Source organism: Protomyctophum bolini (genome assembly GCF_963924005.1).
Source record: "Protomyctophum bolini genome assembly, chromosome: 8".
NCBI lineage: Eukaryota > Metazoa > Chordata > Actinopteri > Myctophiformes > Myctophidae > Protomyctophum > Protomyctophum bolini.
This window is the reverse complement of record NC_137869.1, coordinates 30,395,237-30,412,749: the sequence shown is the minus strand read 5'-3', so window position 1 is coordinate 30,412,749 and position 17,513 is coordinate 30,395,237. Positions and strand designations below refer to the sequence as shown.

Genomic DNA, 17,513 nt, shown 5'->3' with positions numbered 1-17,513 from the left:
TCCAGGGTCGTTCACATACAGTACACACACAGCTTTAAAATAAACTATGCTCTTCCATCTGCGCTAACATCATTAGAATGGGTGTGAATGCAGATCCAGATAAGGAAGATAAATGTGTTGAAGATATAAATACAAAAACATATCAGGATAAGCAACTAATGTGTATACACGAGCAGCACGTGTACGACGTGTGTGCGAGAGAGTCAGATAGAGAAAGATTAGGGAATTAAAAAACAAGTGATAAGAGTAAAATAATCAAAGAAGATGCAATGTTGTTGAAGGTACACAGTAAAAATAATCAGTAAGATGCCCTTAGGGCGAGGTCGCTGAAACAACAGGTCTGGAAATTCCCATAGAGGAAGGACAGGTGGGGAAAGGATCAACATATGCAATGCTCCATATATGGAGATCTAAGGGTTTGAGGTCAGATGTAGAGTTGCTGGCCGGCTCCATATACAGATCTAGGCGATGATCCAGTCTCCATGTACAGTATATGGCTATCCAAGGTTTGATGAGGTCACAGTGATCTTTATAGACACAGCCATATATGGAGCGTGCCATGAGGCAGGATGGACTAACGAATGAACGGACTGACAGGTTTTGCAGGTTTTCATAGTAATCTGCGACCTACAGTCGCAATCATAGTGTTAATTATGGGTACAAATTAGGGATGTCCCGATCACGTTTTTTTGCTCCCGATCTGATTCCGATAGAGTATCTGAGTATCTGCCCGATACCGATTTCTCCCGATCCGATATTTATATTTTATAGAACACCCTTTATGCCATATCACAATAGTACAATATTCCAAATCAGAGACAATATCCAGTCTAATATCATGATATGGATATAATATTGAAACTAGGGATGAAAATGACGTGATCGGCCCCTATTTCCGATCACCCGATCGGGACAACCCTAGCACAAATGGACCCTTACTTCTTTCAATTTCTGAATCGAATGGACGCTAGAAATGTTACTGTGAATAAACTGTCAGGTCTAAGAGCAAAGCAGCTTATGCTAAACCCCTTGTTGCTTTTGACATAATCTTTCTGAACTTTGGCAGAGTCATTAGGTTTCAGGAGATAACGCAGGGTGGTGTTAAAGATCCCCATTGATTGGCCAAGGTTGCCAGATGAGCTTGCCACTGAATGAAGAACATGGTATTAAGCAGACAGCTTTTCATGTCTCTAATTTATCCACTGATCTCCACGGCAACGTTTATCTTAAGTATGGTAATCAGGCGGGAAATGGACAATCAATAGCTTTCTCACAGCTCATTGTGAGGAAAAGTCTTGATGAAAGATTGTGTGCTAAGCATGGAATACTGTAAATTACTAAGTTGTAGTAACTTATCACACACACACACACACACACACACACACACACACACACACACACACACACACACACACACACACACACACACACACACACACACACACACACACACACACACACACACACACACAATTCATAATGTCTATGTTGGCACAGTTGCTGTAACAAATCCATCACTGCTCCAGGCAGAATTACATTTACAGAAGAGGGCTGAAGGTCATTCTCGAGAACATGGCATTTAAGAGACTTAGTGAACATTGTCCCTAAACTCCCAAAGCCTGGGAAAACATTACTCAGCTAGCAAGCAACAAGGAAGAGAATGTAAGGCAGGAGAAACAACAACTTGTGTATGATCGAGTGTCAACACAATAACACAGTTAGACAGTGTGCTGTCTCAGTAGGCTATTCTGGTAGAATAATGTGACTGAGTGAGACTGTTGGGGCAGGGAGGAGGAGGACAGTGTTTGCATGCACTACAGAGTAAAGGCCATTGTCTGTCTGGCAGAGGAAGCTCAGGTTAACTGAAGGGCGGAAGGTCAGTGCACTGACAACAGAAAAGGTGTATTCACCAACGACTCACTCCCAAACACAATCTCTTATTTATTTGATCCCTTGCTTTGCTCCCTTCTTCCCCTCTCGATTTATCACTTCTGCATCCCTCCCTCCCTATCTACCCCCCACCCCGCCTATCTATTTATTCTGTAGCAGTGTGGAAGAGATTTTCCTTGGCTGACCTACTCTTTTAGATTGACACTGAGCAGCAAGTAGAGCAGAGCAAATGCCACAGTACCATAGAAAAAACGTCTTCAAAATAGCTTAGCTGATATCTCTGCAGCAAACAAATCATTTTACTTAATTAGACATTGGGCCCATGACCCCACATTTGTTGGTCAATATTTGTATTGAATTTTCAAGCATACGCACATTTCGAACAGTTCAAGCATCCAAAGAACATTATTTACATTACCCATCCGTAAAATACAACCACATGACATTCTCTCTCTCACTCACGCACGTTTTGAAGTGTTTCAAGAGCACAGAATAAGGTTGCTGCTCGGCTCAGCTCCACTAGGGGGGATATTCTAGGCCAGCCTTTTTATTTTATATCCCAGGGTTTAAACTGGACTATCCCAAAATTTACACTGGGATATAAAACTAAAACAGGCCAGCACACTTTAATCCTGCATGGGTACAATTTGGCCAGGGGTATATTTGGGCGTGTTACACCTGTCCCTGCATCCAAGGTTTTAAAATGACTCAGGGGTACCAATGTGGTCAATTTTAATGTAGTTTGCAATTGCAGGTCATTCCATGTATTAGGGCCACAGAAGCCAAAAGATCTATACCAAGTTCAGAGTTAACTTTTGGTACCTTGAATTTGGGGAAATTACTTGATCTGGTAGATCAAGTAGAAAAGATCTGGTAGAAAAGTCCTATCTGATTGTATTAAACAACGTCAAACTCACCAACATTGTAGCTGTACAAAAAGCTTGAATTATCCTCTTTCAATCTGTAAAGTTTGTGTTTCATAAAAATCCACCGTAGAAATGTTATGAGCTACTTCCTGTAAAGAAATTCCTTGCAGGTGATTTTTCCCCCTTAGTGTCAGACAGTCAGAGTTTGGGAGTGCTCGTTGGATATCACTCAACAGCCCTGCGTATCACCTGTTTTAAATGTGCACATAATGCAGGAGGTTGCTTTACTAAAAACGAGTGCTTCCAAACTCCAATACTTTCTAATACTTGTCTGTCTATGGGAAGTTTCACCTAGTTAGCACCTTGCTGGCCATTATATCTTGAGCTGGCTTGCAACATTAATGGGTGTTGTCATGTGAGACCTAAAGTTAGTAGCTTAATTTATCCAACAACTGGTGTGAAAAGTTAACCACCACATTAACAAACACAAAATTGTTTATTTATTTAAATGTAGAGTTGTGAACATACAGGTCTTGTACCATCCACCAGGGGGTGCAGCACCCTCTGCCTGAATGATGGACCATGGCCTCTACCATCTCTTAGCCCAGAATGTCTCTAATGTTACATACATTTGCAAGTATCTCACAATACAGAGCCTAGATCGATGCTGCGCGACATGCGTGGCATAAATGCTCGGTGCTCCGTTTGTACTCACCCAATAAATAATTCCAAAGACTTGGAGTCAGATCCTCTAGTTTCACATCCATGTGAAAGTTCTGGCAGAAAACGTTTGTTTAGTCAAATATCTCCACTTTTTCACGAGCTGCACACGGACACCATTCTGTCCGGGCGAGGGGGCCCGGAATTCCAGCTGGACTTCATTTATCAAAACTTTCTCTGATCATCACACACGTCATCACCAAGTGACGAGGGAAACAAATGTATGGGGCACACAATTGGGGCGTGGTGATTAATGCACCCACCGAGCACATTTATGCCACACATGTCGCGCAGCTAACCTGGAGCAGAATAGCAGATACGGGTGTGTATTAGGAATATATTAAATATATGTATGATCACAGACATTCTAGGCCTAGGGCTACTACCATCTGGCAGTAGAACTATAAGGCCCAGTAGGCCAGCAGGGAGCAGGCTGGGACAGCTTTTTACACAGCAAAAGCAGACAGGCTTGAAAGCGAAAACAAACTATACGTTTAACACTCCAACTCATTTTGCATGGTCTGCATGTGCCACGCATCGAGGCTCCAAAATAGCTGGATTCATCACAGCCTTTGACAAGTTTATTTCATGAGCTATATGAAGTATAGTCTCCTGTTCCAGGTCAGTTTCTCATAGCTTCATTTGATTGGCCCAGCAGGCAAAAGGGTGAAATCAGCCGCCAACGGCTTCTGCCAGAAATTGGGGAAGGGATGGAGGGCGATCGAGGCTTCCCTACCGAGCAGGGTTTTGTGTGTTTGTATCACGGAATGTGGTGATTTGATTGGCTGATGTATGATAATAAGACTGCCCCTCACTTCACACAAGTGTGATTTTTATTTACATGAGATGGGCATTGTCATATTCTACAACAGCCTGAAAACCCATTCTGAATGGCTTGTTAGTCAATAGACTTGCAATCCACACCTCCTGGGTTTGAATCCTGCTTGTGCCCCTAGTATTTTTGTGTCAACCGCAAACAAGGGTTAGTGATGTGATGTCCGATATTAATTCATACATCAGAAATGCATTAATCAGATGGTATTTCTGTCAGAAAGGCAGTTACCAGACTGGTAATTAGTGTCACACCCGTGGCTTCCGCGTCTGCCAGATATAGTTGGTACACTTGGCGTCTGATTTCACCCGCATGCACTCAGCAGCAGGTGTGAACCGAACCAGAAACATATGACAGTGTTGTGATGGAAACAAAAAACAGCTCCAATCAAAGGTTTTTAATGATCATTGTCTTGTAAAGAATATAATACAAGGACAGGACTGGAATTCATAATAACATACATCAATAAATACGCATAAATACTTGAGGACCAGATTCACACAGCTTCGCAATGTCTAGGCTAACTCAGATCGTATCTGAGTTCATAGTCCAGGTGAAGGAGCAAAAGTAGCAAATTGACATGTGTACCGTTTCTTTGAAGCATAGGCCTCCTATTTTGTGATGCTTCAGTATAAAATGTGTGTGTGTGTGTGTGTGTGTGTGTGTGTGTGTGTGTGTGTGTGTGTGCGTGTGCGTGTGCGTGTGTGTGTGCGCGTGCGCTGAGGATGAATGAGAGAGAGAGAGAGAGAGAGAGAGAGATGGAGAGAGAAAGGAGAAGATGAGTTTTGGATGTATTGAGGCTGTATGAATATGGTCCAGTGAGCCGAAACAACAAACACAACCAGAGTTTAAAAGGCTAACAAAAAAACAAAACAAAACAAAACAGAGTATTTACATCACAAAGAGGAGAGGAGAAAGAGGAACGTTTGTCGCTAGAGTGTCGGTCTTTGTCATTTTTCATCGACTCAGTATAACTTTTCTCCAATCATCCATTCATTCGTGGATATATTATTCAACCATCCCAGGCCCAGCAGAGTTAAACTCACTGTTTTCTTGGTAGGAACAAAATGTCAACTCAATATCACATAGAATTGTAACGATATGCAGTCTCTCATCACCAGGGGTTTACAGTACATGAGGTGCATGGCAATGAGAAACGTGAGCCTATATTGCCAGGAAATGATTCAGTAGTACAGGGGTTTTCAACCAGTGGTCCCCAGCTGAATAACAGAGAGTTGGTAACCAAATGGACCCTTATAGATCTCTAACTGTGGAGAGTTACATTATTGTTAAACATCTGCATTACTTAATTTACAAGAAGTCTACACAATTAAAGAATGGCGCAATAATGTTATTTTGATCAACGTTTGTCAACAGCATTGAATTGTGGACAAAATATTTGAAGTTGTCATCAAATGGTGGTCCGTGGCTCAAATGCTGAATAAATAATGGGCGTTGATGTGAAAAGGGTTGAAAACCACTGCAGTACATGAGCAAATGAAAGCAATTCTGCAAAGGTCTGTATGCACGTGACATGTGAGTAAAACGCATATAATTACATTTACTGATTTGCATCAACCCAAACAGAAATAAAGAAATCATTGTCAACACAAAGGTTCAGACAGTGTGTGTATGCAGAGGATGACAGATGCTGCCGCACATGTGGTCGTTCAGCAGATATTCATTATCCATTCATGCTGTTGTACCTTCAATGTCATAGACAGAGTTAATAGGAACCCAAGACAGATAGCCTAATCATGTAATCAATAGACTCTTTGTGTGGTGCTAAGAACAGATCCAACAGCCTTGAGCTCCATTCTTATCAGTTTGTCATTGCCAGAAGGTTAAAATAATGTCGTTTACATTTAAGTATTTTAAAATGTGTTATTTTTTTCCCAGACGTCTTTTGGATGAAAATACAGGTATATGCACATATACCAATTCCAATTCCAAATTCAGACACACGCGCATGCACATACATCCAGTCGTTTTAAACATTGTTTATTTTACTATTGTCTGAATACTTACAATGCATGTATATCAAATCTAAATGAGTTCTCCCTTGTCAGCATTTACTTATACTGACCATAATGAACACAGACATTCACAATGTTATTCGCAATACAACGATGCAATCATATTCTCTCCAACTCACGTCTCATTCTGGCTAAGCTCAAAAGACTCACGCATGCAGCGTGTGTGGTGCAAATGGCTTGGTGGCATATTAGGACGGGTGACTTAGCTTGAGCCTGAGGAGAGACCAGGCACTATTGGCTGTGTGAGTGACCATGCTCCATGGTTTGCCCAATGGCCGGCTGCTCCCCTGCAGGCACAAGACTCTGCTGTTCCACTCTGTGTTGAGCCAAGAGACAGCTGGAAGCAACCTCTGTTTAGCCACTCTTCATAATTATGACTCACAATTATAGATGGCTCTGTCTCTGGCTGTCTGCCTAGCCTAAGGGCTCTGACTGCAGACAGGAAATATTGAGAAATCTCCTGCTCCAATAGTAGCCTGCTGTCAGAAACTAATGAGAATCTATTAACACCAAATGACCAGATACGCATAGTCTATTTTCATGAGATTATCAAGGACAATAAGGTTGAGCAATTATTGATAGCAGAATAGCACCTCTATTCTTGACGGCTCCATAACAAAAGTTGGGTTCTTTGCTCTACTTGTCTTAATCTTGCCAGTTGCCACACACTGATGATGGATTGAAACAAACCCATATTTTGTATTTCACCCCTTTGTTAGCCAGACAATGCCAGCAGAGACATTTAAGTTGGCTCTGTTGCTATCTTTGTTTTCGTCTCTACATTATTTGGATTCTCCTGTAAAAAGGGACTCCCACAACTCCCCCCACTGTTAACCACTTAACCACAAAGAACTAAATGATATATAAAATTGTCAATCTACAAGTACCGTGATGCGACACATAATTTAAAGGCATGCATCCAGGTTTAAAGTGGTTAACAGAGACAGACAACTGGACAAGGAATCATACTGTCATACTGCACACCACAGTAATCACTTCCAATTTGACTTGCCTGAGGCTGTCTGTCTGTCTGTCTGTCTGTCTGTCTGTCTGTCTGTCTGTCAGTCAGTCAGTCCAGCTCAGTCAGTCCATCTTGTGGGACAGACTGACACTAGTCCGCAGCAGCCTGATGTCTTAGAGACATCAGGGTTTGACGGCTATTACATCATGTGTCAGGGTCTGCTTGTCCATCAACCTAAAGCTAACCTCCCCTGTCACCATGGAGCCTGCATGCCTTCAATGTTGTGTGGACAACCTAGCTTATTAATTGAGTCTATCTAGTACGGCATACTATGGCACGCCGTTTTTCATAATTTTTGAAGATTTGGAAAAAATGAAAAAAACGATGGGTTATAGCCCATGTTTTTTGAAATTTTGAAAAAAAAAGTTATCCTCGTTTCTCATCATTTTGGACCATGGGCTATAGCCCATATCGTACGGCATACTATAGTATATTATATACTATTATTATAGTATAATATATTCGAGTTCTTCTAGGTCGAAGGGTTTGGTTTGAGGGTTGGCTGATTGTGGTTGGTCTGATACCACTGTGCGATGGTATTCTCCTGTGGGTCGGCGGCGGTGTTGGTTACGACTGTTGGCCACCAGTTGTGATGCAACAGAGTTCGCTGTGACCGTTGTGAATTATGGGTGGCTCCCAGAGGTCCTTGATCCCCATGGGGTCCAACAGTGGTCATTGAAGCGTGCACACACAAATGCACATATGCACCTACACACGCACAGGCGCACATGCGTATGCACACCTGGACCTGTAAATTAACAACACAAAAACTAAGGCACTGGTGTCGGACTTCTGGTTTACCGGAACGGGGTTCAACTCCCTGCAGTGCCCTGCTCAATGTGTTGTATTTACATGGTTGTAATTGCGGAAATTGGAAATTGCGGAAATTACGAAAATTGCAGAAATTGGAAATTTTGGAAATTGCGGAAATTACAGAAATTACGGAAATTGGAAATTGCGGAAATTGTGGAAATTACGGAAATTGTTAGCCTCGTTTCTCATCATTTTGGACCGTGGGCTATAGCCCATATCGTACGTCTAGCAGAACGGTGGTGGACCAGTGTTGATTTTGTCAACTAAAACTATGATGAAAAATGTCCGTTGAGTGACTCGAGTCCCGTCGACTACCTTCATTTTATGTTTGGTTGCGCTCGGGTGTTGCTCTTTGAAAATCTCCATCAAGGCATGCCAAAATAGAATCAACTGGAGATTTAGTAGACTAAAATCACATGATATTTAGTCGACTAAAACGGCCAAGTGGTCCAGGCGCATGCCACATATAGGCTTTGGCCTGTAGCCAGAGGCTGCACATATACAGTATAGAGTCATGTCATATCACCGCTCCATACGCCATATGTAATGTGCGTGGCGCAGAAATTAAGGATCTAGATAAATACCCTCTTTTTCCTTTTGGCTGACAGCACAATTTCTCATTATCAGTCCAGACAAGCAATAATAAGAAGTGACTGGTGTGACTGTGAGTATGAGAATGAGAAACAGTATAAATACAGTGAGTGGAACTTCCCAAGCCACTTAGTCTTTATTTGATCATTTATACAATGTCAGTCCACAACCAGATACAGTATACTGTATGCTAAAGTGAATGTAGAACTCATGACTGCTGTGCTGGGCAAGAGGAAACACCCAATACTATTACTGTATGACAAACTGTCAACCAATGTTCAGCATAACCCCTGGCAATAACAGCTGTATGGAGGTCTGACACAAATAGAGGGTTTTGGATTCCTACAAGTCTATCATAAAGTGACTTTAATATGTAGTAATGATGTAGTCGTGGTATGGTGTGATGGGATGGGATGGGTTATGTTCTTTATCTTCCTCTGGGGCCATGCACCCAAAATAAACTGTCTTACACTGACAAGATACAACGCTAAACATAAAAATTATTCACAATGCCTCTGATCCAAAGTAAAGTATTTAAATCTGTTTCAGAATAACTTGGGAGTTATTGTAGGTCAGGTAAAATGTCTTACAAAGAGCACTTCAAAAACCGCAGAGTCAAGGAATACACTTGTGTGTTGAGGACTCAAAAGTCCAAAACATGGACCCTGTGCATTCCCTGACTCCACTGGATTTGATACAGCATTTTCAATGGAAGTCATCACTATTTACAAGTTTGTATTAAACCACTTCTCGAATGTTAAAATAAACTAAAAGGTTCCCAAAACAGGTCAGAGAGAATCCACATTTCAGGTCATCTTTGAACTCTGAGTTAAAGACCAAAACAAAAAAGGTAACCTGGTCGACGATAAACAAGTGCAAAGTAAAGCCATGGAAAGGAAAAGTGTAAAGAGTACAAAGGGATTGTTATTGTCCCCATGAGGCCTGGAAACACACCAGCAGACCTCAGAGTTGACTATATGATAAAGGCTCACTCAAAGAGCCAGGAGCTGAGCTGGGAGCAAGGAAGGACAAGGCAGGGAAAGAGAGGGGAGAACACGAGTTCTGTGCTGGAGGCTTGAGGAGAAAGAGTTTCGGGCGACCAGGTTGACTTAAGGAAGGAGAGGAGAACAGGCGAACTGCATGGAGCAGCCACGGAACAGAGGGAAGGGAGGTGGTGGAGGAGGAGGAGGAGGAGGAGGTGGGGGGAAGTGAAGAGGCGTTTTTGGTTCAGAAGTGGCCATGGTTGTGGCCCTGGTCTGCTCCGTGGTGGCTGCCGTCCCGGTGGCCGTGCTTCTTGTGCTTCCTGCGCTCTCTCCTGCCCTTGTGGTGGTGACGCCGATAACGATGGGACCTCCGGGCTGTGGGAAGGAGCGACAGGAGGAGAGAGAAAGAGAGAAGTCCACTATAGATTATGCTTGTTGATTGTATATTGCTTTATTTATTTATAAAATATATATTTATACACACACACACACACACACACACACACACACACACACACACACACACACACACACACACACACACACACACACACACACACACACACAGTACATATATATACATACACCAGTCCTACCAGAGATTCATCAAATGATTGGCTTAGGAATGCGACAAATACAAAAACATCTCCATGATGGGGTGTGTAAACTGTAAATGATAGACAATAAGTATTTTGGGGTGAACTGCTCCTTTAAAGAGTGAGTAAAGGTGAACGATGATCAAGTGGGTGTTAAGAGTTGAGAGGAAGGTGACAGCGAGGGAGGTAAAACCAGGTAAAATACCAGAAAAACTGTAACAAAAACAACAGAGAGCACAGAGAAGGGCTTGGATCACAGTCCTTTGGTTTATTTATACCCCTCTATGGCAGGAGCCACTGCAGGCTACAGAGAGTGTTTTTATCATGCTGAATAGACTGGCTGCCTTTAGCAGTGCCAGTGCAACACATCACTGATCTCAATACCCACTTAAAAGCCTGAGTGTAAGCTTGTTCCTGGGGTGTACTGCCAAATTGGATCTACTGGTACTTCCCTGGATTTCACCATAAGACATGTGCAGTGAATCAAAATGACACTGTGACTCGTCGACAAAACAACGGAAAAAAACAACGGAGCCCGAAAGATAAATCGAAATAAGTGGAAAAAGAAAGAAAGAAAAAAAAGAGTCTTTATCACTCTTGACAGAAGCTACAGAATCCCGTCCTAGCTGTCAAGTGTGTAATGAAATACCACAAGGCACAACGTGATATATCAGCCACGCTCTAATTCTGTATAACCTCTTAAAGGGACAAATATAGAAATGACATATTAAGACATCCATTATAAGGAAAATGTTATTTTTAGGCAGAAATTAAGTTTATTTGAAAGCCCGAGGGAGGATGTACTGTTGGAAAAACAGAAGAATAGAAACAACATATTCTGTGCACTGGTAATACTATACTGCAACAAAATATGTGGAAAATACTACTACCCATGACACAGCTATAACTAACAACATTTTAATGACATCCATAACGGCTTTGTTCCAGCTACTGTACCAACATAATTGGAGCGCAAATGATAATTGTACCACAAACAAATCACATCCGTGTGAAGTGAGGGGCGCTCTTAAGGCTCATTCATAGTCTGGATTTTCGGTGGTGAGTTGACCACCGCTCCGGTGGTGAGGTGACCACCGGAGCTGAAATAAGGTTGAGCGGTGGTGAGTAAAAACAGAGAGAAGGGCTGGGGCGGTGGCGGTGGTTTGCTCTTCACCGCGGCTCGTGACGTCATGTTGTAGTTCGGTGGTCACCTCACCACCGAAAATCCATACTATGAATAACGCTTTACCATCATACATCATCCATTCATTGTCAACGGGAATTTGACAATTTTGTGCAGGACAAAAATAGCCGATTTGCTCGTCCACATATGACGTAAATTCTTCATCCATTGTCATTGAGAATTTAATGTATGTGTAAAATCTAAACTATAGAGAGGGGCATATGGCTCTGTGTGAGCCATATGCCCAAATATAGAGTCAAGGCCAGTCTGTGACAGTACTATGACGTCATATTGATGACGTACTCCTGATAATTTTTTGGAGATCGGCTGATCTGACCAAATTCTCACACACGCACGCACGCACGCACGCACGCACGCACGCAATTCTGGGCTGTATTTTGCGTGTCTGAAGTACCAGGTCTTATTCCCTAACTTGAGTAAACTAAAGACCTGGAGGCGTGATCAATGCTCTTTGGCCACTCAGAATAGCCAAATGGCATTGATCACGCCTCCAGGTCTTTAGTTTACTCAAGTTAGGGAATAAGACCTGGTACTTAAGACACGCAAAATACAGCCCTCTAGAGTGTCTCAATAAACAGTAACCCCCGCACACATGAATGAAACAAGCATAATCTTATCACTTACACTTTGTGCAAATGATCTTGGGTCTGTCCCATTTGCCGTTGGCGCGGCACTTGGCAGTGGGTACGTGGCGTTGCAGGAAACCGTCAGCGCACTGGTAACGCACCACGGAGTGGATATCATAGTGAGAACGCTGTCGGCCGATCAGGAAGGCATTATTTACGGTGGGCGGAGCGCCACAAAGCACTGTGGGGAGAGACAGGAACATGCACGCACGCACGCACACACACACACACACACACACACACACACACACACACACACACACACACACACACACACACACACACACACACACACACACACACACACACACACACACACACAATTATTCCATTATCAAAGGCGGACAGCAATGTAGGATAATTAATTGACTAACAGATCTTTCTGAAAACAACTGTCAGTAAAACATCAACGTGTGGGCTTTAGTGTTTACAGGACAGCATGTCGGTCTTAAAGTCTGGGAGCCAGCTGTCAAACCAGCGGATATGAGGAGGCTAGGGATTGGAAGCTCAGGACGGTTTAGTTCATACACTGAGATGGAAGGAAGACTGACACTATGGTAAGCCTCAGGCTCAGGGAAATGCCCACACAACGTTCTCACAAAGTTCTCAACTTTAACCCAACAAAACCAGGAAAGCATCCATGTCATTTTAGATTTTAGCGCTGGTAATTCATAAATAGAAGATCTACAAGCTTGTATCTGTTTTTTTACATCTTGAAAATGTGAGAACTACTGATTTAGAAGGCATTTTCAATTGGCCCCTTGTCAAAAGGGTGCCAATCTTCTCCTGAGGGAATGACAGGTAGAGGTCAGGGTGTAGTAACTCTTTCCCTCCCTAGATGGCAGTCCTGTAACTGAAACCTGTTTGTCCCCCTGGCAGCTTTATTGGCTGCCTTTGGGACACTGAAAACAATTTGCAACATCTGTCTTTTCCAGTGTCTTTTCAGTGAGCTCACTCATATACCTTCTAAGTCAATTATCTGAGCCACTGCCACCGTGTAGCTGTAGGGAGAGGTTGCAGACCTGGAACACAATCAGATTCGCCACCCAGACCGACATAACCAAATTAATCTCCAAAGGGGCCGAGGTTAGTGCAAAGTAAGAACTGGAAGACAATAACCAGTCAGTTCTATATTGATCTCTTATGTCGATTATAGGCAGCCAGGGACATAGACAAACAATGAGCTTGAGGGTTGTGAAACTGCCTGTGTCTGTACAGGTATATCTGCCATGGACAGCATGCAGCCTCCTATTCTCTGTGGAGCGGCAGTTCTTCAGGAGGTAGAGTGACAATCTGGGAGTGGGAAGGTTCCCCGTTTCATCCTGGCTTTGAGCAAGACACTCAACCCTACAGTAACAGTCTACAGTAACTACTCCTGATGAGAAGGTTGGTGTGTTGTATGGTTCCTTCTGCAGTTGGTGTGAATGTGTTAATGTAATGCACATTGTAAAGCGCTTTTGAAGGAAAGGCACTGTAGTAATGCAGACTATTTGTAAATTGATGCATTCAATATGGAAGAATCAACACTTCACATCTTAGCTGGAACATTGGTCCAGAGATACTTCGACTACGCTGCCACCTCTTGGTACACTGGCCTCTCACAGCTGTTAATAATCGAACTCGAAACTAATTAATTCGGGTCATCATAAAGGCTCATCCACGTACACATCTGAGTTTGGACTTGAAGCACTTTAAAAGAGTATAAACTGTTTAAATGTAGAGAAGCGGGCGGTATGTATGAAAATGCTGCTCAAAGTAAGTAGGTATCTGTTTGATTACTCCAACTGGTGGGCGAAACTCACAGGTGCTCCACCTGGGCAGTGAAACAGACCACGTTCCATGTACATTTTAAAACATCATAGGGAAAAACAGATTCAGGTACAGTGCAACAGTGCATTGGAATGATTTGTCCAAGGAAATAAAAACAAGTGCCTCTCTAAGCACCTTTAAAACAGCTCTTAAAAGGTGACAGTTATCTTTTTTCTTTTCTTTGGGCAATTTACTATTAGGCTAGTTTTACATTCTCCTTGCCCTGCTGCTGCTAGTCACCTGAATGGTTTCAGTTATATGACTTGTAATGCACTTTGAAAGGTTTGGTACTGCAAAATCTGAATTTCATTGGTATATTGTGCGATCGATGTAATTTATTAAATTAGAATGGTTGCATGATGGGGACTGCCACAATCAGATTCGCCACCCAGACCGACATAACCAAATTAATCTCCAAAGGGCCCGAGGTTAGTGCAAAGTAAGAACTGGAAGACAATAACCAGTCAGTTCTATATTGATCTCTATGTGACTATGTCGATTATATAGTATAACAAAAATAGTTTCTGATAACATTTGGATTCAGAATACTTTTTCACTTGAAATCAAAGCAGCCAGGGACATAGACAAACAATGAGCTTGAGGTTTGTGAAACTGCCTGTGTTTGTACAGGTATATCTGCCATGGACAGCATGCAGCCTCCTATTCTCTGTGGAGCGGCAGTTCTTCAGGAGGTAGAGTGACAATCTGGGAGTGGGAAGGTTCCCCGTTTCATCCTGGCTTCTCGTGGCTTTGAGAAAGACACTCAGGCCCTTATTTATCAACGCGGTGTACACATGGTGTACACCCGGTGTACACCATGTGTACACCCAATTTTGGGTGTACACCGCGTTGATAAATAAGGGCCTCAACCCCTACCTACACTGTCTACAGCAGGGGTGCCCATTACGTCGATCGCGGTCGACCAGTCGATCGCAAGCGCTGCGCAGGTAGACCGCTTGGCCCTGCCATGAACAAAAAATAAATAAAAAACAACCTCGCCTCGGGCAGGCGGCGGCGGCTTTAAAACCCCCCACAATGCAGTGCCTTGTTTTCAAGTGTGGGGAACGTCGGGTCTGTTCTGTTGTTAAACAAACAAATTAAAAGGATATCTATCCATCATTGTTCATATAGCAAGATGCGCGCGGCAAAGAAGCCTAAAACATATCACTTCCATGCAGAGTGGGAAGAAGATTATTTTTTCACAATGTCACATTCCAAGTCCAACTGCGTTTGCCTTACTCGAGCCCATCGCTACATTAATGTGCTTCCCATTCAGAAGCTGATGTTGATTCCATTGCCTCGAAAATAGCAACACTTTTTAACATGAACTCTTCTGCGTTGGAGAATGAGATCATGGCACTGCAGGCTGGCATACAGTTAAAGTTGCGCGCCCGCGATGGAGAGTTTTGGAACTTACTCGTGGAGGAAAAGTATCCAAACATCAGGACTTGTGCAGCCTCGCTCACAGCGTTATTTGGCTCCACATATTTATGTGAATCAGCGTTTTCCCACATGAAGATAATTAAGTCCAAATATCGTTCCACGTTGACGGACGATCATTTGGAGGCCTGTTTAAGACTAGCTGTCAGCAGTGACTGTCCGGATTACGAAGCGCTGACAGACTCCATTCAGTGCAAGGCTGCAAGCAGTCATCTGATTAAAGGGATAGTTCAGATTTTTTTAACTTAAATTGTATGAAGTTCTGCTCTGGTTGAGTTGAGTGGTGCATTATTCCTTCATGTGATTGTGTATGCTTTTTTTGTGATACTTTTAATATTTGTAACATTTTATGAGCAATATGTTATTACAAATTGAAATTGATTGACGTTATTACAAAGAGTAACTTTAACAAAAAATCTCTTCTTTGCAATGTGGGGTAACTGAAGAGGTAAATAAATAGAATTGATTTTGAAACAGTCCTAATGCCTTAATGTTATTTATTTTGAGTATTCTAAGCAATGGGATATTTTTTTGGTTGGTAGATCACCTTGAGCTGGCAATTTTAAAAGTAGACCTCAAGTCAAAAAAGTGTGGGCACCCCTGGTCTACAGTAACTACTCCTGATGAGAAGGTTGGTGTGTTGTATGGTTCCTTCTGCAGTTGGTGTGAATGTGTTAATGTAATGCACATTGTAAAGCGCTTTTGAAGGAAAGGCACTGTAGTAATGCAGACTATTTGTAATTATGCAAATTGACGCATTAAAATATGTAAATAGAATTCAGAGAACACTGTCCGTTCGCCAATTGCCATAGTTCAAACAGAGTAAACGACACCATCTCAGCAGGCCAGGGTAAGATTAAACATGCAGATAAAATGTTTTACAATCTCTATTAATTACTCTGATAGAAGAGAGGGATCTCTTCTATCTCTTTATATTACATTTTACTCTCTTAACAGGGAAAACCAATGCCATTACCCTGATGAAAGATGTCCACCACATGTCCTGTTTAATGTGTTCTGAAATGTGACTTCACTAAAACATCTGATACAGCTGCTTGAAACAGATCAATATTTATAGGCTCTGGAATGTCATTTGATAACACAGCGCTGCCTAGTTCCCTGCTGTGTGACGTATGGTTGTACTTTTGTAATATGTATGTCTCTGTGTGGCCTGCTGGTTGAATATGCAGGCAGTAGTCAGGCAAAGTGCAGACTGCAGACAGCTAGAACTGCTAGATGCTGCCTTCTCTCTGCACTCACAAGGGCCTATGGGCGCCAAGCATCGCTACACCTACAGGCAATCATGTCAGAGCAGATCAGGGTGAAGGGAAAGTGTGCGTGTTCTCACTACATTGTGCTGGTAAGTGCAGTGCTGTGTCTGTATACAAGTGGCAGTATACAGAGATTAGTCGTTAGTGCAGCAGGCCAGGCAAGCACAAGAAAGCTGCATTTCTGGAGGAATCAACACCTCACATCTTAGCTGGAACATTGGTCCAGAGATATACTTCGACTACGCTGCCACCTCTTGGTACACTAGCCTCTCACAGCTGTTAAAAATTCAACTCAAAATGAATTAATTCGGGTCATCATAAAGGCTCATCCACGTACACATCTGAGTTTGGACTTGAAGCACTTTAAAAGAGTATAAACTGTTTAAATGTAGAGAAGCGGGCGGTATGTATGAAAATGCTGCTCAAAGTAAGTATCTGTTTGATTACTCCAACTGGTGGGCGAAACTCACAGGTGCTCCACCTGGGCAGTGAAACAGACCACGTTCCATGTACATTTTAAAACATCATAGGGAAAAACAGATTCAGGTACAGTGCAACAGTGCATTGGAATGATTTGTCAAAGGAAATAAAAACAAGTGCCTCTCTAAGCACCTTTAAAACAGCTCTTAAAAGGTGACAGTTTTCTTTTTATCTTTTTTCTTTCCTTTGGGCAATTTACTATTAGGCTAGTTTTACATTCTCCTTGCCCTGCTGCTGCTAGTCACCTGAATGGTTTCAGTTATATGACTTGTAATGCACTTTGAAAGGTTTGGTAGTGCAAAATCTGAATTTCATTGGTATATTGTGCGATCGAT

General features: G+C 42.5%; 1 protein-coding gene across 1 annotated transcript in view; it reads right to left on the bottom strand.

The window, feature by feature from the left end:
- Positions 1 to 8,986: 8,986 nt before the first annotated feature.
- ncanb (neurocan b) overlaps positions 8,987 to 17,513 on the bottom strand; it is a 133,576-nt gene continuing 125,049 nt past the window's right edge. The window contains exons 14-15 of the mRNA XM_080770516.1: positions 12,177 to 12,359; positions 8,987 to 10,127 (exon numbers count right to left, since the gene is read on the bottom strand). Coding sequence (XP_080626642.1) covers positions 9,997 to 10,127; positions 12,177 to 12,359 — 314 coding nt within the window. The 3' untranslated portion in view covers positions 8,987 to 9,996. The remainder of the gene's footprint in view (positions 10,128 to 12,176; positions 12,360 to 17,513) is intronic.